The sequence below is a fragment of the Bubalus kerabau genome, chromosome 2 (assembly GCF_029407905.1).
Source record: "Bubalus kerabau isolate K-KA32 ecotype Philippines breed swamp buffalo chromosome 2, PCC_UOA_SB_1v2, whole genome shotgun sequence".
In the NCBI taxonomy this organism is placed as follows: domain Eukaryota; kingdom Metazoa; phylum Chordata; class Mammalia; order Artiodactyla; family Bovidae; genus Bubalus; species Bubalus kerabau.
In genome coordinates, this window is record NC_073625.1 from 185,137,929 (window position 1) to 185,164,899 (window position 26,971).

Here is a 26,971-nt window from a genome sequence, read left to right on the forward strand (position 1 = left end):
GGAAAAGGCGGCCCGTCCTGCGGGCCTTGCTATCCTAGCTTAACGGCAGCCTTTCGGAGCGTGTTTCCTGAATGACCTCGCGCGAGGCCTGTGGACCCCCTCACACCCTGCGGAGTCTGCGCCACTGACTTCCGGTAACCGGGGTCTCCGTGACGTCAAACGCGGAGACTTCCGATTCCGCTCGGGAGGTCTGGCTCAGTTGCTAGGTCCTCCAGTTCTCGCCCGGCTCCCGCGGGTCCTCCCAAAGGACCAAGCAGGTGGCCGCTGCCGGCCTGGGGACCGGGTGTGAAGGCCCGTGTTTGAGGACTTGCAGCAGACCTTTTGTGCGCCCTCCTATCCAGCACTAATTTGTTGAACATCTACTCTGCAAGATGCTGTAACTAGCCTGGGATGAGTTGATGTGGTCTCTATTTTAATTTGCTTTAGAAGAGAGACTTGCAGAGAAGTAGGTACCCTACAGGGTAAGGTGTTGAGACACACAGGGCCAATATTGAGGTGAAGTGAGTTGGGCACTGAATGCGAGAGGAAGCCCAAAAACTCTGTAATCAAGGTAAATTCTAACACAGTTTCTTTAAAAATCAAAACTAATGCAAAAGAAAGGATCCATGTTTGACAAAATCTCACAGTTTTAAATGAACACAGCATTAGTAACCGTGCATTGCTGAGCCATATTGGAGCCTGAGGGCAAAGGAGACACTAGCAATTCATATCCTGGAACTTAGCAGGTTGGGGAAGGATATGTTCAGTAATCTGGCAGATATGCAGAGACAGATGAGAAGAGTCCCTTGTTAGAGTGAAACTGGAGAATTCAGTTCCTCCCGGCTTGAAACTTGTAACTATGCTAATTAAGACAGGCCCTTGAGCCAAGGCCTCAAAGAAATTCTCAGACTCTGATTATCAAAATAGAAAAACTGGATCCATATCAGGGACCCTGCACACTAGTTAACTGAAGCCTATGTTTTCTGATATATTAAGTGATTGAGGTTATCATTTTTATAGCTTAGGACTTTTTACTTTGACCCCACAAAACAAATATTCTGTGTTGTAGGATGATGACTGTCTCAGTATTAAAGTCTGCAAAAGTTCTGTACGTCAGCAGCCTCTATCCCTGTCCAAAGAGCAGCTTCCACGAAACCATTGAAGTTGTGCCTTGTAACACTTGGGGAAAGCGAGAGAGAATGAAAAAGAACTCAGCTAGGTGGTGTTGGCTCAGAATCTAGGTAAGAACTAAGGTGCTAACACCTAATGCGTTCTATTTAAAGATTTCTTCATAACCTTTGCTGTTCATTTGATGGTGCTGAAAACAGTACCTTTGTTCACCATCTGTGACATCAATTAAAAATGTGTTCTCTTGTTTTAAACAGGCAATTCTTCAGATGATCATGGGTATCCGAGGTCTAATGAGTTTTGTAGAAGATCATAGTAATGAATTCTTCACTGATGTTAAGTTGCGAGACACAAAAATTATCATTGACGGTTATGCCCTCTTCCACCGGCTTTACTTCAGTTCAAACTTGGAGCTGCGATATGGAGGGGACTATGATTCTTTTACAGATGTTGTACAAAAATTCTTTGAATCACTATTTGCTTGTAAAATCTGTCCATATGTTGTCTTAGATGGAGGATGTGACATTTCAGATAAGAAGCTTAACACTTTAAAGGATCGAGCTAGGGAGAAGATCCAGATGGCCCATTCCCTTTCTGTTGGAGGGGGTGGGTATGTGTGCCCCTTACTCATCCGAGAGGTGTTCATACAGGTTCTGATCAAGCTGCAGGTATGTTTCGTCCAGTGCTTTTCGGAAGCAGATCGGGACATTATGACCCTTGCTAATCACTGGAATTGCCCCGTCTTATCATCCGATAGTGACTTTTGCATTTTTGATCTGAAAAGTGGGTTTTGCCCACTGAATGGCTTTCAGTGGAGAAATGTGAACACCATCAAGGGCACACGAGACCGCTACATCCCTGCCAAGTGCTTTTTCCTCGATGCGCTGTGCTGTCACTTTGGCAATATGAACAAAACGCTGCTGCCTCTCTTCGCGGTGCTGTGTGGAAATGACCACGTTAATCTGCCTGTCATGGAGACGTTCTTGAGTAAAGTACGACTGCCTCTTGGGGCTGCCAATTCTAAGGGTAGGAGACATCACCGGGTGCTGGGACTTCTAAATTGGTTGTCTCGTTTCGCTGACCCTACTGAAGCGTTAGACAGCGTTCTGAACCATCTCCCCAAAAAGAGACGAGGAACCGTGAAGGAACTTCTGTGCAGATCCATGGAGGAGTACCTGCAGGCCCAGGGAAGGCTTCAGGACTTCTTCCAGCATGGTGCTTACACCTGCCCAGACACCTGGAGTCCCGGTTTACCACCGTGGGTGCTTGCAGCCTTAGCCAGGGGCCAACTGTCCCCTTTCATCAGTGATGCTCTGGTGCTGAGACGGACCATTCTCCACACACAGGTGGAAAACATGCAGCGACCAAACGCCCACAGAATCTCTCTGCCCATCCGGCAAGTCATCTATGGGCTCCTCGTGAATGCTCCTCCACATGTACGTAATGTGGCCTGGGATGCACTGCCTCCTCAGCCTCCAACTTTCAGCGAAGTGGAAAGGATTAATAAAAATATCAAAACATCAATTGTTAATGCAGTAGAACTACCCAAGGATCATTCTGACTTAAGCAAATTGACTGAGGTAAGTGTTTGTAATACCACTGCAATTTCTGTAAATTACAGATTACAAAGTACTTTCATATGTATTAACTCTCAATATAACAAGCTGAGGTCGGTTGCTATATTGCCTCTATTTCGTAGCTGAGAAAACTAGGACTCTTAAGTAAGTATGTGAATCATCAGCCAGGGAGTTATCCATGCTGGGCCTCAAACCTAGATCCATTAGTGCCAAATTTACCATTTCCACTGTACTTCAGTAGCATGTGTTATCTCTGTGGTTATTACTACTGGTGTGTTGTTAACTAGCTAGTAATAGAATGGAGTTAGTGACTAAAAATAAAAGGAAAGGGAAAAAAATTCTGAGCTGCAGAAAATGGAAAGTTTGCCTTCAGGCCTTGACCAAAGGCATAACTAATATCTCAGACTGCACTGAATTGCAATTAACAAAATTGATACTGATGCTTGGGCCTAGTTTTTCATGTTTATTGATGAGAACTTTTTTTTAGACTTGAGGTTTATGGCATCAGGATGATTTGCTTAGTTTAATACTGAAAACATGAGTTTTAACCTAACTCATTGTTGCTTAAACCTGAAAAGCAGGCCAACCCCCTTTTTGAGTTAAAAGAAAGTCTCATGAATCCCATTCTTTACTTTGTTTTTTAGTAATATTACATAAATATATTAAAAATTACAAATAGATATGAAGCTGCTTATATTTACAAATTAAATGCAGATAAATTCACAATTCCAATTGCAATACTTATTTGTGGGGGCGGGGGTAGGGGTGGGGGTTGGATCCCTGGTGGCTCAGAGGGTAAAGAATCTGCCTACAATGCAGGAGATGTGGGTTTGATTTCTGGATTGGGAAGATCCCATGGAGAAGGGAATGGCCACCCACTCCAGTATTCTTGCCTGGAGAACCCCATGGACAGAGAAGCCTGGCTGGCTACAGTCCATGGGGTTGCACAGAGTCAGATATGACTGAGCGACTAAGCACATTAGATCCAACTCAGTATTCAGACTCAGGAGTCTCCCAGGCCACTCCAAGTGCCCATCAGCTCCAGGATATAGGACCTCAGGACAGCATCCCTGGATGCTGAATCAGGAGCTGGAGTCCTCCCAAGGTTATACACCATTGATTCTCCATAGCGGGTGATTTTGCCCCCAGGTGACACTTGGCAATGTCAGGGGACACTTGATTGGTAGTACTTGGGGAAGAGGCCTGTTGCTACTGCCATCTAGTTAGGAGAGGCCAAGGATGTTGCTGAACATCTTATATTTGGCAGAACAGCATCTTCAACCAAAAATCATCCATCGCAGAATGTCTACACAGGTGACCAGGAACTAGCCCTTTTAGCCTCCCCATTGGTAACAGCTCAGGCAGGATGAATAGGATTCACATCAGTAGGTCCAGGAGCCTTCTTGGCAATGAGGAATGACTGCTAATAGGAAAAGTTTTCTTTCTGGGGTGATGAAATGTTCAGGAATTAGTGATGGTTGCACATGCTTATTGCTAGTGGTAAAGAACCCATCTGCCAGTGCAAAAGGTTTAAGAGACCCACGTTCGATCCCTGGGTCAGGAAGAGTCCCTGGAGGAGGGCATGGCAACCCATTCCAGTATTCTTGCTTGGACAATCCCATGGACAGACGAGCCTGGCAGACTATGTCCATAGAGTCGCACAGAGTCAGACATGACTGAAGTGAGTTAGCATGACATGGCATGGCACAGGCATTCGTTCAGTTCAATTCAGTCGCTCAGTCATGTCTGACTTTGCGACCCCATGGACTGCAGCACGCCAGGCCTCCCTGTCCATCACCAACTCCCAGAGTTTAATCAAACTCATGTCCATTGAGCCAGTGATGCCATCCAATCATCTCATCCTCTGTTGTTCCTTTCTCCTCCCACCTTCAATCTTTCCCAGCATCAGGGTCTTTTCAAGTGAGTCAGTTCTTCACATCAGGTGGCCAAAGGATTGGAGTTTCAGCTTCAGCATCAGTCCTTCCAATGAATATTCAGGATTGATTTCCTTTAGGATTGACTGGTTGGATCTCCTTGCAGCCCAAGGGACTCTCAAGAGTCTTCTCCCAACACCACAGTTCAAAAGCGTCAGTTCTTCGGCACTCAGCTTTCTTTACGGTCCAACTCTCACATCCATTCATGACCACTGGAAAAACCATAGCCTTCATTAGATGGATCTTTGTTGGCTAAGTAATGTCTCTGCTTTTTAATATGCTATCTAGGTTGGTCATAGCTTTTCTTCCAAGGAGCAAGCGTCTTTTAATTTCATGGCTGTAGTCACCATCTGCAGTGATTTTGGAGCCCCCAAAAATAAAGTCTGTCACTGTTTCCACTGTTTCCCCATCTATTTGCCATGAAGTGATGGGACCGGATGCCATGATCTTAGTTTTCTGAATGTTGAGTTTTAAAGCCAACTTTTTCACTCTCCTCTTTCAATGCATGGCATGGCACAAATAAACTAAAACCATTTTAAAGGGGTGAATTTTATGACATGGGAATTATATCTCAATTAAAGAAGGAAAAAGTCCCATTGGCCTGCTTCCCCACAGGATCTAATCTTTCTTGTAACAATTCCATATACATAACTTCTGAGGTCCCTGCAAGGGACATGCCTGATTACAAGTCACCATACTCAGGGAAGCCCAAGATTGGACATTCACATCTGGTGTGTATAATTCATTTAAGTCTAGATGAGAGACATTCTTATCATGTTAAGTAGCACAACTGACTAGAGCTGAGCATAGGTCAGATTCCAAACAGGGATTTATTAAAACTTTACCCATACCAATAAAAAAAAAGTGTGGCTGTTAGCATGACCAATGGTGTCCTGAATCCTTATAGCTCTTCCTGTTCTTCTGCTGACCCTTCCCAGGAGTATACTGGAGGGCCATCAGTCACTCCTCTGTCATAAGGGCTCTATGGTTAATAGAGACTTTTTAATAATCATTAGGACCCCGTGGCCTCTATGCTCTGCTAGTCACAAACAATGGAAATCTTTTCTGAAGCAGTCTGACTATGTCCATGAGACCAGTTACCCATTCATGAATTTTGACTTAGGAATGTATACCCTGTTTCCAAGCACCCACCCCCAGGTTAACTATAAATTGTCCCAATGGCCCCTACAAATGCTTCTGATCGATTGTTGTCCACCAGATCCTGATCCCACCCTGAGTGAGTTACCTGATAAGAAACCAATCCATTGATTATATGGAGACACATGCCTCATTTTTCAGTCTCAAGATGCCTTCTCATTCCCTCCATCCTCCAACAGCAACATTCTAAAGGATGTGTTGCTGAAATTACATTTCTACTCACAACATAAATGGTGCAATGTTGGAGGCCTTTTTTTTTTTTTTAATCTATGGCTTTATTGAGAAGTAACTGATGTACAATGAAATGTCTGTTTTAAGTGTACATACTCTGATGAGTTTCAATATACATTTACATCCGTGAATCCATCCTACAGTTAAGCTAATGAGTGCATCCATCAGCCCTAAATATTTCCTTTGCTGCTTTGCCCTTCGTCCTTCCCTGCATGTGTCCACATAGCAAAGTGCACAGATAATTTATACCTTGATGAGTTCTGACCAGCTTGACAGTTGCACATAAGGAGAACCCAGGTGAAGACTCATTATCAGCACCCCTGCTTGCCCCGTCTGGCTGCAGTCACTCTCTCCCTCACCTCTTGTGATCATTGTCTTCATCTCTAACAACATTTAATAGTTACTTTTTATACTTCATAAATCATCTGTCTTATTCAACATAATGTTCATGAGATTAATGAGATTCATTCATATCACTGTGTGTAGCTGCAGATCATTCACTTCTCATTGCTGTGTATTTTTACATTGAGGGAATATGCCACAATTGATTTTTCCAGCTTTTTTTTTTTTTAATAGCTAATGGGCATTTGGGCAGTTTGCAGTTTAGGCTGTTATGAATAGTGCTATGAACATCTGAGTGTACAGCATTTAGTAAAAATATGGTCACATTTCAACAGAACGTGACAGTTGCACGTTGTCATACGTCCCAGCTACTCCATTCCTGGTTATACGTCAACTAGGAGAGGAGTAGCTGGGCCATAAGACACACATACATTCCGCCTGGGAGACTGCCGAGTGCTCTTGTACAGTGGTTTCACCAGCAAATATTCCCACAGCAGTTTATGGGCATTCCTCTGACTACACCGTTACCCTTACTTGGTGTCTTCTATCCTTTTAAAAAATTTTAGCTATTATGGTTGCCATCATTTTAGCCAATTTGATGGGTGTTAATTTGCATTTCTCTGATGACTTTATTTGAACACCTTTTCATGTGTTCATTGGCCGTGTGCATATTCTGTTAAGCTTCTATTCAAAGTCTTTTCCCGTATTCCTGTTTTTTGGTTTATTCCTATATACAGGTCCTTTATCAAATAACATGCATTGTGGGGAGTATACTGTGGATTGTCTTTTCACTCAAGTATGTTTTCATGAACAGAAGTTCTTAATACACTCTAAAATTTCATTATTTATGCCTATCATTTTTGTAACTGACTTATTGCCTGCTCCAAAGTCATGAAAAAATTTTTGCCTTTCACATTTAGATCTGAAATCTATCTGGAACTGATACTTGTGTGTGTGTATGGTATGACACAGGGATTGGGACACTTTTCCTGCCTGAAAATCAAGTTGAGATAATGAGTACAGTGTGCTAATACTCCTGGCTCAGTGCAGGTGACAAGTATTCTCATCATGTACCTGTATTCAAAGTGAGGTGAGATCTTAGTTGTATCTGCAGATGTCATTTGGGTTTCCATTGGCACAGTCAATTCTGTATTCTAATTCAGTGCTGTTAGCTCTGATTAGCCCACGGTAATTTTAAAGGGTATCGGTGCAGATGTGATTACAGAGATGTGAAGTTCACATATGGAAACTTTGTGATAGTATCTGTTTATTTCGTTTGCTTAACATGATGTGGCAATAGTACTTCACCTGGGATTTACCTGGTGGCCCAGTGGTAGGGAATCTGCCTTGCAATGCAAGGAATGCAGGTTTGATCTATGGTCTGAGAAGATTCCACATGCTGCAGTTAAGCCTGCATGCCACAACTGAGACTCGATGCAGCCAAATAAATATTTTTTTTTAGTTTAAAAAATAATAATACTTCATCTGCTCTGTGCCAGCTCTTGTAATAGAAACTTTATACAATCTCTTATTTAGTTCCCACAGTAACCACATAGGATAGAGTTTCCATTTTCACTGTGTTACTTGCAGTGGACAGAGCACCATTCAAGTGAACCCTCAAGAGGCTATCTGTAAAGGAGAGATGGAAGGGGTCGTTCTTGGAGAGTAAGGCAGTGTGCCAAGACCAGCCTCTCTCCTCTGCCTCTGTGGCAGCTTCTTCTGCAGATTTGTCAACGTGGGATGAACCCTCACTAGATTTAAGGGCTGTGAGCAGAGCAGTTCCCCTTTGGGAAGGGAACATGGATGAGTGAGTCTTAGGAAACATCTTGTGTAACTCCTACTAGTGTCCATTATACAGATGATCAGACCTGACTGTAGAAAAGCTAAGAAACTTGCTCACGGCTGCAGAGTTAGTGAGGGGAGAACCTGTCTGAAGTCAAAGGCCAGACTCTGCTTGGTTTATAAAAGTTGTAACTTGGCTAGAGAATTCAATAATTTAAGCATTATGTCAGAAAAGAATTTATGTGTTTTCTTAGCTTTGCTTGGTATGTCCTTTTATCAATTTAGGAGATTATGAGGAATATATTTAAATTTAAGTAATTAATGCTACTTCCCAAAGGGGTGGGTGACTGTGCTGTAAACCACTTTGTGTATTTCTAATTTTAAAAAGTTCATCAGAGTATCTAGTTATTAAAACCAGTACCTATAAATCATTGTATTAAAAGCTGTCATACATTGACAGTGAAACTGTTTTGCCAGTTACAATGTGTTTTACTTCAAGGTCACATCTCCATTTTCAGCTGTCAACACACTTACTTACCGGCGAGGCGTTACATGCCGAGAAATGTGCCAGGTAGTCTCATCTTTCCAGAAAATTAAGAAGGAAGTCTTTTCTGGCTTTGTGCAGACACCACTAATACAAACTATTATTTTTCCTCTCAGAGTTTGATGGTGAAGTCACCCTGCGGTGCTCTTCTAATAGTCCTAATTTCCTTTTCTGTGAAACTCTGTGACCTGCAAGGTCCCTTATGTTTCTTAAATCTTAAGAAAACTATCCTTCAATTAAAAAAGAATAAAAATCGAAAAGAAAGAAGAAAAGATATTCAGTAAGTTAAAATTATTTCAACCAGAGCCTGAAGCTCTCATAGCTTATTACTTTCTTTATGTGAAACCTGGAGTAAAAGTTAGTGTGGTGAGTTACTAGCACAATGCAGGCAGTCCTTAAATATTCCTGTTCCCCTGGAATATACCCGCCACTAGAAGTGGCCATCCTGGGGCAATTCTCTTGTGGAAGAAAACAGACAGTAAGACATACATTTGAGTCAGGACCCAGACAAACAGAAGGCTGCGTGGGATGCTGCAGAGGGTGCATGTCGTCCCAGTCTGCCTTCCGGAGGTGGTCAGTGATGCCCTCATGGAGGCCGGGGCCGGCACAGTCACTAGCAGGTAAGGGTAGGGTTGAATGTAGATCTTTGTTTCTTAAAGCAGAAGTGTTAAAATGCAGATTTCTGGGCTCCCCTCAGATTTACTGAATCAGTTTTAAGGGTTGGGGCCTGAGGATTGTTTCCACTAGCTTCCCGGGTGAGAGGCACACGGAAGATAACCAGCAGCCCACACGGGTTGTGGACCGGGGCGCGGACTGATGCAAACAAAGACCACAGCACATCCAGCCGGTCACCAAACTTACGCCAGCCCTTACGAAGGTTCTAAATGCTCTAAGTGGGGCTCACTTTTTTCCACAGAAAGATAAAAACTGACCTGGTTTCATTTGCATGAAAGTGTCTTCATACTAGAAAAAAAAAAAAAGACATTCCCCAAAGTAACTTGCAGAATGTCTGGTGTGTATTTCCAGCTCTCCTTGGCTAGCCGGCAGATGCTTCTGTTAGAAACGCTGAAGGTGAAACAGAGCCTCCTGGACCCAGTCCCTGCCGCGCTGAAGTTGCCTGTCGCTGTCAGCTGCTACTGGGTACAACACACAGAGGCCACGCTGAAGCTGCATCACCTACAGGCCCTGCTGCTGGGGATGCTGCTGGGGCCCTTGCGTGCCATGGTCAGCAGCCCTGGTAAGTGCCTGCATGTTCCAGGAGTATGTCTTCATGAGTTACGTGCATATAATCAACAGTTGAAACAAACAAAAGTTCCCAGATTATTTACTTCCATCAGTTGTATCAGAACTTAGAAGTGGGGCACCCAGACAGCTCTGATTCCTTGATCAATCTTTCTGAGCATCACGTGTGCCCTGACCCCAAGGGCACAGCAGTGAAGATGTGCTGATGCTGCCTCACGCACCTGCCCCACGGCACCTGAGGCTGAGTCTCGAAAGCACAACTTTCATGTGCATTTTTTACTCTGTGTTCCCTGTCCCTCTCTTCAGTGCAGCAGCAGCATCTGCCCTGGAGACTTACGTCCAATTGCCCATTAGTGGAACTTCTGGACACCTACAATAACAGTAAATGTGAATGCTTGTGCTGCTGTTTTTTGTTTTCTCCACTGCAAGTTTCTGTTAGTATGTAAGTTAATGATGGTAGAAATAGTAATTTCTCTTTCTATTAGAGAAATACACTTTGAGGTACTCTCATCTTCATTTCGGAGAAGGCAATGGCACCCCACTCCAGTACTCTTGCCTAGAAAATCCCATGGATGGAGGAGCCTGGAAGGCTGCAGTCCATGGGGTCGCTAAGAGTCGGACACGACTGAGCGACTTCACTTTCACTTTTCACGTTCACGCATTGGAGAAGGAAATGGCAACCCACTCCAGTGTTCTTGCCTGGAGAATCCCAGGGACGGGAAGCCTGGTGGGCTGCCGTCTATGGGGTCGCACAGAGTCGGACACGAGTGAAGCAACGCAGCAGCATCTTCATTTAAACGCCAGGTGAAATAAAATATTGAAGCATGGGAGCCTGTCAGTCCTCTAATGAGATTACCCTTTGTACAGGATTATGAGCTTATCCAACATGTATAACAGTTGTCGCACTCTAGAACAGCACTATCTAACATGATAGCTGTGAGCCACATGTGGCTGTTTAAAGTTGAACATTCAGCTTCTCAATGAACTCACATTTCAAATGCCCCAGAGCCACAAATGGCTAGAGGCTGCTGTACTGGACAACATTCCCATCATTGCAGGAAGTTCTGGACAGCGCTACTCTGACATTTGCTGCTTAAATTAAGTTCATGAAACAATGAGCCAACAGAGACTCCAGGACACCCCAGAGTGTGAGAGCCTCTGTCAGAAGGGACTATTGTAAGCAAGTAAGTTCTAGCCTGCTACCAATTAGGACAAAAGTTAGGGTGTTTCCCCTCACTGAATATAAACATAGTTTAAGAAGATTGTCAGAGCACCAGCCTATTAGGTTTTTACCTGAGTCCAAAAGAAGGGACATGTCAAGGGTCTGTTTGTTTTCTTTTAGGAATGTGGACCCCCACCCCCACCCAGGCAGGCTCAGTGCCTTGGTGCTCGCTCATTGGTAAAAGGTGGGCCTCCTTTTCCTTCCTTCCGAGTTGGTCTGGAAGGCAGGCTGCGTGTGGACCTGGGTACAGGCAGGTCTCCTGGGGTGGTTGCTGCTTTTCCTTCAACACTGAGCGGGTGGATGACTTGCCAGATTTTCTGAGAGTCTTGCTTTTGTTTTTTCCCCATAAAACAGAAGTTAAAGCGTGTTTTGAACACACGACTGTTCTTTGAGGAAATTTAGCGAAAGAGAATAGTAAAGAGAATGGAATTTTTCATAGTAATTGGTATTTTTCAGAGACAGATTTAGGGTTTGGAGAGTTGAAATGCAGATGTGTTTAAGGTCAGGTAGTAGATCAGAGGAAGAGATATTATTCTAAGGAAAAGTAAAGAATTTGGGGTTGAGTAAACTTAGGTTGTCACTAAAAAGGCATCTCAGTATAAATATTTCAATTTACATGTCAAAAGGCTTTTACACTGACATGAAAATAGCTAAGAGACAGAAAAGAAAAGCATTTTGGTTATTTAAACTAGTTTTTTTCTTTATGGAATCTGAAGTTTTATGTAAGGAAAAATATTACAAGATGATACAGTGTTTTTGGAAATACTGCCCTTTGGCTGTGTCTCTTATCTAGAGGAGAAAGCTGTGCGGGGCGGTGGAGCTGAGACGCTGTATGAAGAGCTGCAGAGAGTGAAGGCGCCGCCGGGCACACGGCTGGACCTGGACACCGCTCACGTCTTCTGTCAGTGGCAGTGTTGCCTGCAGATGGGGCTGTATCTCAACCAACTGCTGTCCACGCCTCTTCCGGAGCCAGACCTAACTCGGTAAGTAACTACCAGGAAGCCGGTTCAGGTGGCCACATGTCAAAGTTCTATTTACATTGAAAGCAAAGATTTTTTAACGAAACCAAATTTAGTATAATTGGTCTTGGATCACTGTTATACCTGAAGAACTATAATGCTAAGTTTAAAAAACATTAAATTATTTCCATATTTCCAAAGAAAGTTTCCATGATTTTTTTTTAAAGCTTTCCAAATTAAAAAAAAAAAATCAGTTCCTTAAAGGTAAGAGGCAGTTGTTGATAGAGTATAACTCTTCCTCTCATTTCTTTCAGATATCACAGTATGAAGGCTTTTTCTTATGATCTTACTGAAATATTCTCTACTTCTAGTCTCTGTAGTCCTGCTGCTCTTCTGTGTCTTTGTACTTGCATTTCTTACCACTTGGCATATTATTATTCATTCATTCATTCAGATGGTAAATATTTACTCTGTGCTAGGGTGTAGTGGGCAAAACATCTAAAAAGTCTGTTGTCACAGAGTTTTTAGTGATGTGACTATTAGATGCTTATGTGGATTGTTTTTTTTTTTCGTCTGGGGCTTTTGTTTTGCCAGACAAGTATGAAGAAGGGAGAGACAGCCTGCATGCTAGGACGTGGGTTAATGTTTGACTGTGGAGTGTAAAATGTATAAGGAAAGGCTAGCAGTAGGGTGTGGGCCAGTGAAAAGGGTGGTAGGATCAACAGAGTGGACATCTGAGTGATTTGTATATTTGAGGGAGTGAGTGAGAAAGATAAAAGGGAGATGGTTAGAAAATAGACTTGCAGTTACATATATCTCTGCACTTGATTATAAGTCCTGGGAGGGCTAAGGACTTGTTTGCTGTGTTTACTATTATAGCCCCAGAGCCTCACATTCAGTAAAGTACTCACATATTTATTGAATAAATTAGTTTTATATGGAGGCATTTCATGTGTACTGGTATGACTTGAAATGTTTCAAGTTCAAAGCTTCCTAGCAGTAAATACTGTTGTTAATGTTATTGAAGGTAAGTCTGTGTGCTGGACACTCAGTGAGGCCAAACAATACCAGAATATTACAGTTTGGAGCAGAGAAGGGTTTATTGCAGGGCCATGCAAGGAGATGGGTGGCTTGTGCCTTAAAAACCCAAAATTACCCCAAAAGCTTTCAGCAAAGCCCTTTTATAGGAAAAGTGAGGGAGGGCATGGTTAGTTGTTGCAGACTTCTTGGTGTCAGATCTTTTGTTCTTGGTCAGGTCCTGATATTCCTGTACACTTGTAACAAAACAGTTGTTATTCTCTGTTTTGAGAAAGGGAAGGAGAGGCATTAAATTCTGTTTCCTTGCTTCCTTGTGGCTTTTAACACCTAATTCCTTAAGCAAAGCGATGGCATTACCCCTCATTTTACTGGTGCAAAGTCCCAAGGCTTGACTTTAATCCTCTGAGGTCCAGGCTCTGGCTAAGAGCAGAGGGTCCTCGTGTGGGCCAGTCCCCTGCCCAGGAGCACTCGTCTAGCACCCAGTCGGTCCTCCCACCCAGGCCTGGCTCGAGGCAGATCTCAGCTGCCAGTGCACTCAGGACCAGGTCCCCAGACCCTGTCCAGCCAGTCCTTAGCCTGGGACTCGGAGAACACTGCGATCAGCCTGTCCCCACATTGTCCTGGCACCCCTGTGTGACCCTGACTGTTGACAGAGTAGGACCTCTAACCACCTGGCTACCTCTCCTGTGCTGAGGGCCGGTGCCTGCCTCTCCCGTTTCATGAGTGCAGTGCCCGAAGCTCTTGCTGCCAGCATGTCGGCCCATCAGGCCTGCCAGCTTGACAGCACCTGGGCCTCAGCTGCCCCCACGGACCCCCAGCAATCACAGGTGGCCACACAAACCTGCCAACCCAGCCAGGCCCCTATTACATTAATACACCCTGAAACTTTCTACCAAATAAGATTAATTGCCCTTTGACCTATGGATTCTTTATTCCTTTCCTTTAATAATTTTGGCCATCCTTGACTGGATCCTCTCTAGTGACCACAGATCTATTTAAAACAAAAGAGCAGAAACAGTTCCCTTAATAGTGATTTCAGCAGGAGAGTTGTTCCTTCATCTCAGCATCAAAGGCTCTTTAAGTGATGATTTATACTAAATAAATGGTGGTTCTCCATCAGTTGCTAAGGTACCAATCAACCGTGGCAGTAAGTTATATATTAATATTAAATCTGTGGCTTCCAGTTCACCTCAGCTTGTATTTGTGGAGTTTTTAATCCAAGTGAACCAATGACCTCACAAATGATGCAATTAAATTTTCTCATATTCAACAGCCTACCTGTTTGTTTAACCAGAGGCATTTTAACTCCTTTTCTTTGAAGTGTTAAGAGGCCTGCTCAAGTTGGGGCCAGTTGCAGAATCAGCAAGCACCCATCATTTACTCTGTAGATAAAAAGTTCTAAGTATTACCAGCCAAGAAATAATCTTTGTAACAGTTCAGTTCCTTCTTTCAAGAAACAGATTATCCTTGAGTAAGTAATAATGATTTTATAGAAGCAGCGCTCTCAGTATTTGATGCATCTGTTGAAGCCACGTTAGTGACAGCTGTCCCAGCGCAGGAGCCTCGACTGTAATGATACCCTCTCCTCTTCCCTGAGCAGACTGTACAGTGGGAGCCTGGTGCATGGTCTGTGCCGACAACTACTGACGTCGGCCTCGGTGGAGAGCCTCCTGCGCTTGTGTCCTGAGGCCCAGCAACTCTACGAACATCTGTTCAATGCCACAAGATCCTGTGCCCCTGCTGAACTGTTCCTACCAAAGGGTAAATTAAATTCAAAAAGAAGAAAGCAGAAGAAATCAGGTATCAGCTGGTCAGAGAACAGAGTGGGAACCACCCTGAATGCCAGGAGTTGGCATGAAGGAAGCAATCCGTTTGAGCTGTTGATGGTGGAGACCCTGGAGAATGAGGAGGCCCCAGAGCTCAAATAAACTCAGTTTATAATTCTTATCAAGAATTTGTGTTACCTCCCTTGAAATGATAGTTTTTTCTTTAGAATTAATCTGTGAGAGGACAAACACTGCAATACTTTGAATTGCAAAGTATTTTGTATTCTGCTTTTGATAGTGATTTAAGTAAACTTTTTGTATTTCTTAAACACATGTGAAAACATGTTTGTACTTGCCACATTCCACTTCAGTATGTTAATAATAGTCTAGTCTTCAAATTGCAGCAACTCAGTCCAAGCTATGTTTTTTCAAAAAGAACAGAAGTCCTATGTCAGTTACTTCCTATAAGCTGAAGCTGACTTATCATCATTTAAAACAACTTTTTTACAACTGTGTCTTCTTCATCCTTTATTAGGAAAGGTCTAGGCCCTGGAAGATAGAAGCAGCCAGACAGAAAATGAGACTCTTAAGTACTTTGACAAGAGCCCATGGCAGGGCTGATGAGCACTTTTAGAACAGAAATTGAAACTGTTAATTGTCCCAACAGTAGAAGAAACAGCATCCTGGTAGTGAGATGTGCAAGTAATTTGATGTCATAGCCAGCATTTTTAAATGGAATTATCAGATACACATATCATGGATTGTGCAACTTCTTACTGTGGACTGCAGTCAAGACTTTGAAAGGCACTGCTGTGGAACACACTAGAGGCTACCAACTTAGAAACACCTACAGAACGGTGAAGACATGGCCAGTTCTAAATAAAGAACTGAAAATAGAAAAGCAAGTGGAACGAATATATTTGGGCAAGATCTGAGAGTATACTCCAACCTTCATTTTTTATGTATTCATATAAATGGTGTTCTGCTGTCTTTACTGTCTCATTGCTATATTCCATCAGCAGCTAAATGTGGTTTCAGCTGTTTTTTGAGCAGGCCTATCTTAAGTTACTTTTGTACTGTTCATGGGGTTCTCACGGCAAGAATACTGGAGTGGGTTGCCATTCCCTCCTCCAGTGGACCACGTTTTGTCAGAACTCTCCACTATGACCTATCCGTCTTGGGTGGCCCTACACAGTATGGCTCATAGTTTCAATGAGTTATGCAAGCATATAAGATCTTTGTCATATCAAAATTCTCTTCCTTGATTCTTGGAGCTGGGGGCCAGTGGAGAAATTATACTAGCAGCAGTGTCCTATTTCCTGGCTTATCATCAACACTGCTTTTTTTAAAAAAATGTTTAATTAGAGGATAATTGCTTTACAATATTGTGCTGCTTTTTAAAACACCAACCTTGCATGAAAAACCATTCTTTCCCAGTTCTGCTTTGCCAAGTGTACTGATTTGATAGGCACCAAACTGAAGAGTGTAAGGCTACATAATTTAATTGTGTAAGGCTACAATTCAAAATTGAACTGTATCATTTACCTTTTTCTTGCGTTAACAGGAATTTTTCAATCGAAGGAGCCTTCCTTCTTTCAGCAGACGTAAGAAAAAAGGTTCCTTTCTTTCACTGTTGGAATTAGGGCCATTCACTTGAAACTGTCTAGCCTTGCAGTAAAGTTAAAATCTAATAATGTCCATTAACTCTTACTGTGAGAATTCAGGAAAGTTACCTACTCTGGTATGTATCTTCTCCTGTGTACATTAAGCAAGAGGTCACAAGTGCTCCACAATACATCCGAGGGGGTTTACCAAAGAAATATGACATAGTACCTGACCCCCAAAGTCATACTTGTGTAAGCTGCAAGGGGAGGTGAGACAGTGAAATAATGAGAACATTTTATGATGCAGTTCATCAGATGCAAAATGGCAAAGTACAGACTGAAGGCTACAATCAAGAGAGAGCAGCCATGAAGACAAGGAGGCAAAACCTGAGGATTCTCAGACGTGGCCTTTGAGCTTGGCTGAGAGAGAGAGATGTGATTCGGAGGAAGTACAGGTGGGGATGGGAGCACATGTAGAACGTCACATACTCCATTTGGAAAACCTGTTTCCTATGTTTTTTAATCAAGTCTTTAGACCTTGCTCTTTCTGATTCAGTTCTAGATACTGAAATTTCACTTGAGTCTTTGGGGATGTTAAGTCTTCAATTAGCAATTTAAGTAATAAAAAAAACTTTGGACAGCTAAGATCAATAAATTTTAGGAATAAAGCTGGAGAGAGAAAAACACTATAATGTGATGTTGTTCTCTGTTTAGCTGTGATTAAACTTTTATTTGTACAAGTCCTTTTTGAGATACCTGGACATGGGAAGTTGAATATGTATATCCTTTAAATATAAATTTAAAGGCCTTTCTTAATAATTATGACAAAAAAGGAACTCAAATTAATTTCATATTTGAATTTCTAACTCAAACCAATTAGTTTTAGAAGCTAGAAAGATCTTACAATTATCTTTTCCTCCTTTGTGCATAAAATAAATGAACCAATGACTATGCCTCAGTTATCCTATCTGCTGGAGTAGGAAATGGCAACCCACTCCAGTATTCTAGCCTGGAAAATTCCATAGACAGAGGAGCTTGATGGGTACAGTTCCTGGGGCTGCAAACAGTTGGACACAACTGAGCATACACACACACCCTATCTGTAAAACTGGAATCAGAATAGTTCACATTGTTGTCCAAGGGATAAAATGATGTGTACTTTTAGTTAGCACAAGTGGCTCTAAAACATGCCACAAAAGACAGCTATTATTAAATCCACACCTGAGAGCTAAGAGCAAAGCAAGGTCTCTGGGAGAAATGAGGGTGCTGGGCAGAAACATACAGCATTGTGAAACCAGTGGCTGCCAGAGCTCATGGCAGACTCTTGCAGAGGCAAAGCAGGTCAACATTGTTAAATACGGCCGAGTTGAGAAGGGCAAGAACGTAAGAACATTAGCGCAGCTTTAGCAGAGCTGCCAGAGAAGGCAATGGCACCCTACTCCAGTACTCTTGGCTGGCAAATCCCATGGACGGAGGAGCCTGGTAGGCTGTAGTCCATGGGGTCGCTAGGAGTCAGACACGACTGAGCGACTTCACTTTCACTTTTCACTTTCATGCATTGGAGAAGGAAATAGCAACCCACTCCAGTGTTCTTGCCTTGAGAATCCCAGGGCAGGGGAGCCTGGTGGGCTGCCATCTCTGGGGTCACACAGAGTCGGACACGACTGAAGCGACTTAGCAGCAGCAGCAGAGCTGCCAGGCTGAAGCCACAATGGAAAGTGGAGAAGTGCTGGGAGGGTGCGAAGCAGCAGCCAAGCTCAACTCCAGGAAACAATGAATAAAGACCAGAAGGAACAGGCCCTGTGTGAGCATTCTGCTACTTCTGTCCTTTTTTCTTGTTATCAAGGAATTTTCTGTAGTGTTTTTTAAACCCAACTTGAGACTTCAGGATGTGTTTAGAGACAAGAGAAAATTAGGAGCAAGTGTTACCTTTTCCTGCAGCTGCAAGGGTTATATCCTGACCCTATCCCATAACCCTAAGGAGACCACTCTCCCACATAGTGAGGCTTCCAGAGTTCACAGAACACTGCTCTCTAGCACATGCTATCTGGCTGGTTTGCACACCATGAACCCAGCAGCACTCAGCAAGCAGTCACTCGCAAGACCAGGAGACATAATTCCACTTCTGTGAAAGGACAAACTCTCACTAGTATCTGACTCCAGACACAGTGACCCTGGATTCTTAGTGTGGTGTTAGTGGAGTACTCAATATTTATCTCTGGTGCATTTCAGTCAGGGCAGCTAGAAATGATTCTGTACTTGTACCAATTTAAAATGAAATAATCTTTCTTTTGGAGAGATGTCTATTAAAAAGATGGCTCTCCATTTGTAGCAACAGCTTTCTGAGCCATACAGGATACGTTGCTTTAGCATTTCTTTCCAGGTCTGAATAATAGTATAATTCAAGCCCATACAGCTATAATAATTCTTAGATGAGAACTTCCTGCTGAGGAAGAGCATTTTAAATTTCAAAGGCATGGACTGCCCCCAGGCAGTGTACAGTCTGTTAAAATGGGTGAAAGAAATGAAGAGGTAAAACATGGAGAATTGTTCCAGCTAGTTTCACTGGATTTGGTGTTCAGGGAGAGAAATTCCATATGTTACATATGCACATTCAATCACTGTTGTTGTTGTTGTTGTTTTGGCCTCACACTGTGGCTTGTGGGATCTTAGTTCCCCAACCAGGGGCTGAACTCAGGCAACACCAGTGAAAGTGCCAAGGCCTAACCACTGGACCACCAGGGAACTCCCCCACATGCAGTCACCTTTATTCCTAACTAGTATAGATAACATTTTAGGTATTTGGTTAATATAGCTCAAGTTTTTATTAAAAAAGCTAAATTGTACATATTTTAAGAAATTTTCCCATTATTGCTTTAGGAGATCCTTGGAGATTTCTGTGTACAAAATAACCCACTATCATCAGGATCAAGGAATACCTAGGAATGTTTTTGCAAAAAAACAAAATTAAACAATAAAAATGTATCAATGCTGGATTTTTGATAATTTGTTAAGACTGAATCATTTGACTCTGTGAAAACATTATAACCATCACATGAGCTACCATACAAGATTGGGGAAACTTTTCAGGCATGTTGACATATATAATTAAGGCTTTTTGGAGGATTAACTGAAGTGCTTGCTCTTCTTGAAAAACTGCTGTGTGTGTATCCAGACATCACCCCCTTCCCCATCTTCCTGTGTCTGGCTTATTTGTGTTCTTGTAACGACGGAATAAATCCAAGGATGTGGGCAGGAAAAACAAGTCTACTCTGCAGTGTCTCAATGCATGCTGTCATGGATGCAGAGTAATGAGCTCTATTTCAAAATAGGTGGATTAATGTACTTCTTAAAAGTGAACTTGTTCTGCTATGGAAACCTTTGAGTAAATACATATTAATATTACTCTAAAACATGGAGTTAATAAACATACCAATGAGAACAGCTATAAACCAGTTGAAACTGCCACAACAACACAGCATTTTTATGTTTTCATTAAAAAAAAAAACCTTATTTTCAGATTTCCTATTCAGCTGTCATTCAGTATTTCTATAGGATGGGGTGTAGTTGAAAATGAGGGAACTGGGGGTTCTGTTGTGGACTGTTGCTGTTTTTTAGTCCCTAAGTTGTGTCCAACTCTTTCGCAACCCCAAGGACTGTAACCCACCATGCTCCTCTGTCCATGGGATTTCCCAGGCAAGAATTCTGGAGTGGGATGCCATTTCCTTCTCCAGGGGATGTTCCCAACCCAGGGATTGAATCTGTGTCCCAACATTAGCAGGTGGATTCTTTACCACTGAGGCATGAGGGACACCCTGGTGGATATGTTAAGTTAAACATAGCTTTTAGGTGCTTAAGTAGAGAGAAGCCTAAATTAAAGTCTTTGAGTGTTGAGATCATGAAGTGTTTTCCTCCTTTTCTGTTTACAAGTATCTCCAATAAGAATATTGTACTATTGTAATCCTTTAAAAAAGAAAGAGGAACTAGACATCAAATTGTCAACATTTGCTGGATTGTAGAAAAAGCAAGGAAATTTCAGAAAAATCCATCTGTTTCATTGACTACGCTAAAGCCTTTGTCTGTGTAGATCATGACAAACTATGGAACGCTCTTACAGAAATGGGAATACCAGATCATCTTACCTGTCTCGTGAGAAACCTATGTGCAGGTCAAGACGCAAGTGAGAACCCCCTATGGATCAACCGATTGGTTCAAGATCGAGAAAGGGGTACAACAGTGGTGTCTGCTGTCACCCTGTTTGTTTAACCTATATGCTGAACACATCATGAGAAATCCTGGGCTGGATGAGCTACAAACTGGAATCAAGATAGGTGAGAGAAACATCAACAACCTCAGATACACAGATGATACAGTCTAATGGGAAAGCAAGAGGAACGAAAGAGCCTCCCGATGAGAGTAAAGGAGGAGAATGAAAAGAACTGGCTTAAGACTAAATATTAAAAAACTAAGATCATGGAATACGGCCCTATTACTGCATGGCAAAAAGGGGAAAAGGTAGAAGTAGTGACAGATTGCCTTTTCTTGGGCTTCAGAATCACTGTGGATGATGATGACTGCAGCCATGAAATCAGAAGATGATTGCTTCTTGGCAAGAAAGCGATGACAAACCTAGGCATTATGTTGAAAAGCAGACACATTACTCTGCCAACAAAGGTCCGTATAGTCGAGGCTATGGTCTTCCCAGTGATCACGTATGGTTGTGAGACCTGGATCATAAAGAAGGCAGAATGCCAAAGAACTGATGCCTTCGAATTGTGGTGCTGGAGAAGACTCCCAAGAGTCCTTTGGACAGCAAGATCAAACCAGTCAATATTAAGAGAGATCAAGACAATATTCACTGGAAGGACTGATGCTGAAGCTCCAGTATTTTGGAGCTCCATCATCTGATATGAACAGAACACTCACTGGAAAAGTCCCTGATGATGGAAAAGATTGAGGGCAGAAGAAGAGGCCATCAAAGGATGAGATGGCTGAATGGCATCACGGACCCAACGGGCATGAGTTTGGGCAAGCTCTGGGAGATGGTGAAAAGACAGGGGTGCCTGACATGCTGCAGTCCATGGGGTCAGAAAGAGTCGGACATGACTGGGTAACTGAACAACAAATATTATAATCAGATAACTGTCTGTAATAGTTAAGATTCTAGGAAGGACGCTATTAAGAAAGCAAGCTTCCCTTGTCTAGTCCCCCAATTCTGAGGAAAACAAGAGGCAAAAATGGTGGGCAGGGGGCCTTTGGTACTGAAACCTGGGAATGGTGACATTCACAAATCCGAGTTCCCAATCAAAGCACTATGGCTCTGTAAGCTCCCACATTTATGCAAGTTTTTTTTAAAACACACTGACCCTATTATGATCATCATAAATCATTTTGCAAAGCTGTTTTTGGTAAGTCGAATAGCCAAGAGGAATTCACGAAGGAATCCTGTCATAACTTTACTGTAGAAATATATTGTGCAAATATGTTGGTTTAGAATGTTCTTTCTCTGTAAGACTGGAGTGATATATTTTGGATAATATACTTCAGCTTGCTCAAACAATGATCCTGTTTTTGTGTTTGCGTTAGGAGGAAGCAACTGACAAGAAGGAAGTCCATCCAAGGGGGTGAGAAGGACAGGTAAACAGAGGAGTAGGTGAGTGGAGGGTGTGTGGGGGGGGAGGGGGGGAGGCCATGTGTGTGTTGAAAAGCATAAGTCAGATGGGACAACAGAATAGAACACCCCAGCCCATTGTAAGAGGGAGCCTTGGTGATGAGCTGGACCAGTAATAGCTGCCATGTCCTTCCTGTTGATGATGTTCTGAAAACAGACTGAGTCTCTGACTTTTTCCACAGACAGGAGCCTTGGTGGAGACCCAGGAGTCACTGACAACAAATCTGGTATCAGCTGCATCCATTTCAGACAGAATACCTTGTTGAGAAACTGGAGGATAGAGAAGATTGATGCCCCCTCCTTTCTGGTCCACTGAACACACTGCAGAGGCCTTATTCTGCTCTTTGTGAACAGCTACATCAGAGGCAACCTTCTATGAAAGACCAACATGTGTCTTCTTGTGGTAAACAATTGCAGTGGTAAACAATATGGAAGTGAATGTGAGTACTTGTGTGCGAATAAAATTTGCGGGCAATGGTCTGTCATCCCCTAGATTAAATTAACAGCCCTATGTGGGTGAGTTAGGAAGATATTAAACAGTTTCTCTTAATTTTTAACACCTCTAATTCATGGGCTATCTATCTAGACCTACTCCCTAAAGAAAGATGGTTATAAATTCCAATGCAGTCATATTATGCAACTATATGGATGAATATGATAAAGGACCATGAAGACACACTCATTTATAACTACCTAAAATCCATCCATCTGGGGCGGCGGCCGAGAGAAGCAACCCCACGTCCAAGATCAGGAGGGGTGGCGGTGAGGAGATCTCGTCCAAGGTAAGAAGCAGCGGCTGCACTTTGCTGGAGCAGCCGTGAAGAGATACCCCACGTCCAAGGTAAGAGAAACCCAAGTAAGATGGTAGGTGTAGCTAGAGGGCATCAGAGGGCAGACACACTGAAACTATAATCAAAGAAAACTAGTCAATCTAATCACATGGACACAGCCTTGTCTAACTCAATGAAACTAAGCTATGCCATGTGGGGCCACCCAAGACAGCCAGGTCATGGTGGAGAGGTCTGACAGAATGTGGTCCATTGGAGAAGGGAATGGCAAACCACTTCAGTATTCTTGCCTTGAGAACCCCATGAACAGAATGAAAAGGCAAAATGATAGGATACTGAAACAGGAACTCCCCAGGTCAGTAGGTGCCCAATATGCTACTGGAGATCAGTGGAGAAATAACTCCAGAAAGAATGAAGGGATGGAGCCAAAGCAAAAACAATACCCAGTTGTGGATGTGACTGGTGATAGAAGCAAGGTCCGATGCTGTAAGCACAATATTGCATAGGAACCTGGAATGTTAGGTCCATGAATCAAGGCAAATTGGAAGTGGTCAAACAGGAGATGGCAAGAGTGAACATCAACATTATACGAAATCAGTGAACTAAAATGGACTGGAATGGGTCAGTTTAACTCAGATGACCATTATATCTACTACTGTGAGCAGGAATTCCTTAGAAAAAATGGAGTAGCCATCGTGGTCAACAAAAGAGTCTGAAATGCAGTACTTGGATGCAATCTCAAAAACGACAGAATGATCTCTGTTCGTTTCCAAGGCAAACCATTCAATATCACAGTAATCCAAATCCATGCCCCAACCAGTAACACTGAAGAAGCTGAAGTTGAATGGTTCTATGAAGACCTACAAGACCTTTTAGAACTAACACCCAAAAAAGATGTCCTTTTCATTATAGGGGACTGGATTGCAAAGTCGGAAGTCGGAAGTCAAGAAACACCTGGAGTAACACGCAAATTTGGCCTTGGAATACGGAATGAAGCAGGGCAAAGGCTAATAGAGTTTTGCCAAGAGAACGCACTGGTCATAGCAAACACCCTCTTCCAACAACACAAGAGAAGACTCTACACATGGACATCACCAGATGGTGAACACCAAAATCAGACTCATTATATTCTTTCCAGCCAAAGATGGAGAAGCTGTATATAGTCAGCAAAAACAAGAACGGGAGCTGACTAGGCTCAGATCATGAACTGCTTATTGCCAAATGCAGACTTAATTGAAGAAAGTAGGGGAAACCACTAAACCATTCAGGTATGTCCTAAATCAAATCTATTATGATTATACAGTGGAAGTGAGAAATAGATTTAAGGGACTAGATCTGATAGAGTGCCTGATGAACTATGAACAGAGGTTTGTGACATTGTAAAGGAGAAAGGGATCAAGACCATCCCCATGGAAAAGAAATGCAAAAAAGCAAAATGGCTGTCTGGGAGGCCTTACAAATAGCTGTGAAAAGAAGCGAAGTGAAAAGCAAAGGAGAAAAGGAAAGATAACAAGCATCTGAATGCAGAGTTCCAAAGAATAGCAAGGAGAGATAAGAAAGCCTTCCTTAGCGATCAATGCAAAGAAATAGAGGAAAACAACAGAATGGGAAAGACTAGAGATCTCTTCAAGAAAATTACAGATACCAAGGGAACATTTCATGCAAAGATGGGCTCGATAAAGGACAGAAATGGTATGGACCTAACAGAAGCAGAAGATATTAAGAAGAGATGGCAAGAATACACAGAAGAACTGTACATAAAAGAGCTTCACGACCAAGATAATCACAATGGTGTGATCACGCATCTAAGAGCCAGACATCCTGGAATGTGAAGTCAAGTGGGCCTTAGAAAGCATCACTACGAACAAAGCTAGTGGAGGTGATGGAATTCCAGTTGAGCTATTTGAAACCCTGAAAGATGATGCTGTGAAAGTGCTGCACTCAATATGCCAGCAAATGTGGAAAACTCAGCAGTGGCCACAGGACTGGAAAAGGTCAGTTTTCATTCCAATCCCAAAGAAAAGCAATGCCCAAGAATGCTCAAACTACCGCACAATTGCACTCATCTCACACGCTAGTAAAGTAATGCTCAAAATTCTCCAAGCCAGGCTTCAGCAATATGTGAACCACGAACTTTCAGTTCAAGCTGGTTTTAGAAAAGGCAGAGGAACCAGAGATCAAGTTGCCAACATCCACAGGATCATGGAAAAAGCAAGAGAGCCAGAAAAACATCTATTTCTGCTTTATTGACTATGCCAAAGCCTTTGACTGTGTGGATCACAAGAAACTGTGGAAAATTCTTCAAGAGATGGGAATACCAGACCACCTGATCTGCCTCTTGAGAAACCTGTATGCAGGTCAGTAAGCAAGAATTAGAACTGGACATGGAACAATGGACTGGTTCCAAATAGGAAAAGGAGTACGTCAAGGCTGTATATTGTCACCCTGCTTATTTAACTTATATGCAGAGTACATCATGAGGAACGCTAGGCTGGAAGAAACACAAGCTGGAATTAAGATTGCCGGGAGAAATATCAATAACCTCAGATATGCAGATGACACCACCCTTATGGCAGAAAGTGAAGAGGAACTAAAAAGCCTGTTGATGAAAGTGAAAGAGGAGAGTGAAAAAGTTGGCTTTAAAACTCAACATTCAGAAAACTAAGATCATGGCATCTGGTCCCATCACTTCATGGCAAATAGATGGGGAAACAGTGGAAACAGTGTCAGACTTTGGGCTCCAAAATCACTGCAGATGGTGACTGCAGCCATGAAATTAAAAGACGCTTACTCCTTGGAAGGAAAGTTATGACCAAGCTAGATAGCATATTGAAAAGCAGAGACATTACTTTGCCAACAAAGGTCCGTCTAATCAAGGCTATGGTTTTTCCAGTAGTCATGTATGGATGTGAGAGTTGGGACTATGAAGAAAGCTGAGGGCCGAAGAATTGATGCTTTTGAACTGTAGTGTTGGAGAAGATTGAGAGTCCCTTAGACTGCAAGGAGATCCAACCAGTCCATTCTAAAGGAGATCAGTCCTGGGTGTTCTTTGGAAGGAATGATGCTAAAGCTGCAACTCCAGTACTTTGGCCACCTCATGCGAAGAGTTGACTCATTGGAAAAAGACTGATGCTGGGAGGGATTGGGGGCAGGAGGAGAAGGGGACGACAGAGGATGAGATGGCTGGATGGCATCACTGACTCGATGGACGTGAATCTGAGTGAACTCCGGGAGTTGGTGATGGACAGGGAGGCCTGGCGTGCTGCAATTCATGTGGTCACAAAGAGTCGGACACGACTGAGCGACTGAACTGAAAATCCATCTAGCAATGCTTCAATATGAAATCTGTCATGTCCTTTTTATCAAGCATACGTTTTTCTGCCATTTGGTTGGGGCCTACTATGTATTGCTCAAAGATAATATTTTGTGCGACTCACATAACCAGTTGTTTCATATTGGCTTTTAAGGTGCAGACTTGATGAAAAAGAGCAAATGGTCAAGGCATTATGGTATTTTATAACCACAGATGACACCAAATTGTTACTTCTAACTATATAACAGGGAAGGCCTCAATAGAAAACTAATATAGCTGAGTGAACTGGTATGTAAAAAAAAAAACCTGTATCAAAGATTTTTTTTTTTTTAATTCAAAGGCTGAAAATACTCAGAAAACAAAAATACATCTTTAGGATCATGTAGAACAATGTGCCCAATTTCCCACACTGTGTGCTTTAATACTGTGAGATATAATTTCTACCCTTATCTAAGTAGCAAGAACGCAATTACTGCTGAAGAAATAATGGTGATGGGGCATCTGGGACTGATGTATGAAGGCAGTTCAGCCAGGCCAGTAGACTAGACTCAACACATTTGGCTAGACTCAAACACAAAGGGAACAGAATGGCAGAGCCAGGTATGTCCTGTGGTCCGCACAGGAAGCACTGCCTACCTGGAGCAGTGCAGACACGGGCAGGCCCCACACTCTCAGGTACATGGAGTGCTGGCA

At 42.7% G+C, this 26,971-nt stretch overlaps 1 protein-coding gene across 8 annotated transcripts; it reads left to right on the plus strand.

The window, feature by feature from the left end:
- On the plus strand, positions 1-25,135 carry ASTE1 (asteroid homolog 1). Of its 8 annotated transcripts, XR_008710772.1 has the most exons (8): positions 157-550; positions 1,049-1,220; positions 1,365-2,687; positions 9,702-9,912; positions 11,933-12,122; positions 16,814-16,961; positions 22,093-22,159; positions 22,360-22,402. XR_008710772.1 is itself a non-coding variant. In XM_055569705.1 (7 exons), the coding sequence occupies exons 3-6, from the start codon at positions 1,377-1,379 to the stop codon at positions 22,145-22,147; spliced, it is 1,767 nt and encodes a 588-aa protein (XP_055425680.1). In that variant the 5' UTR covers positions 157-550; positions 1,049-1,220; positions 1,365-1,376; the 3' UTR covers positions 22,148-22,159; positions 22,360-25,135. The 8 variants fall into 8 exon arrangements, 6 of the variants coding, with proteins under 6 accessions (XP_055425678.1, XP_055425680.1, XP_055425679.1 ...); XM_055569705.1 differs by lacking the exon at positions 16,814-16,961 and having other exon boundaries at positions 22,360-25,135; XM_055569704.1 differs by lacking the exon at positions 16,814-16,961 and having other exon boundaries at positions 22,093-22,143; positions 22,360-25,135.
- Positions 25,136-26,971: the final 1,836 nt, after the last annotated feature.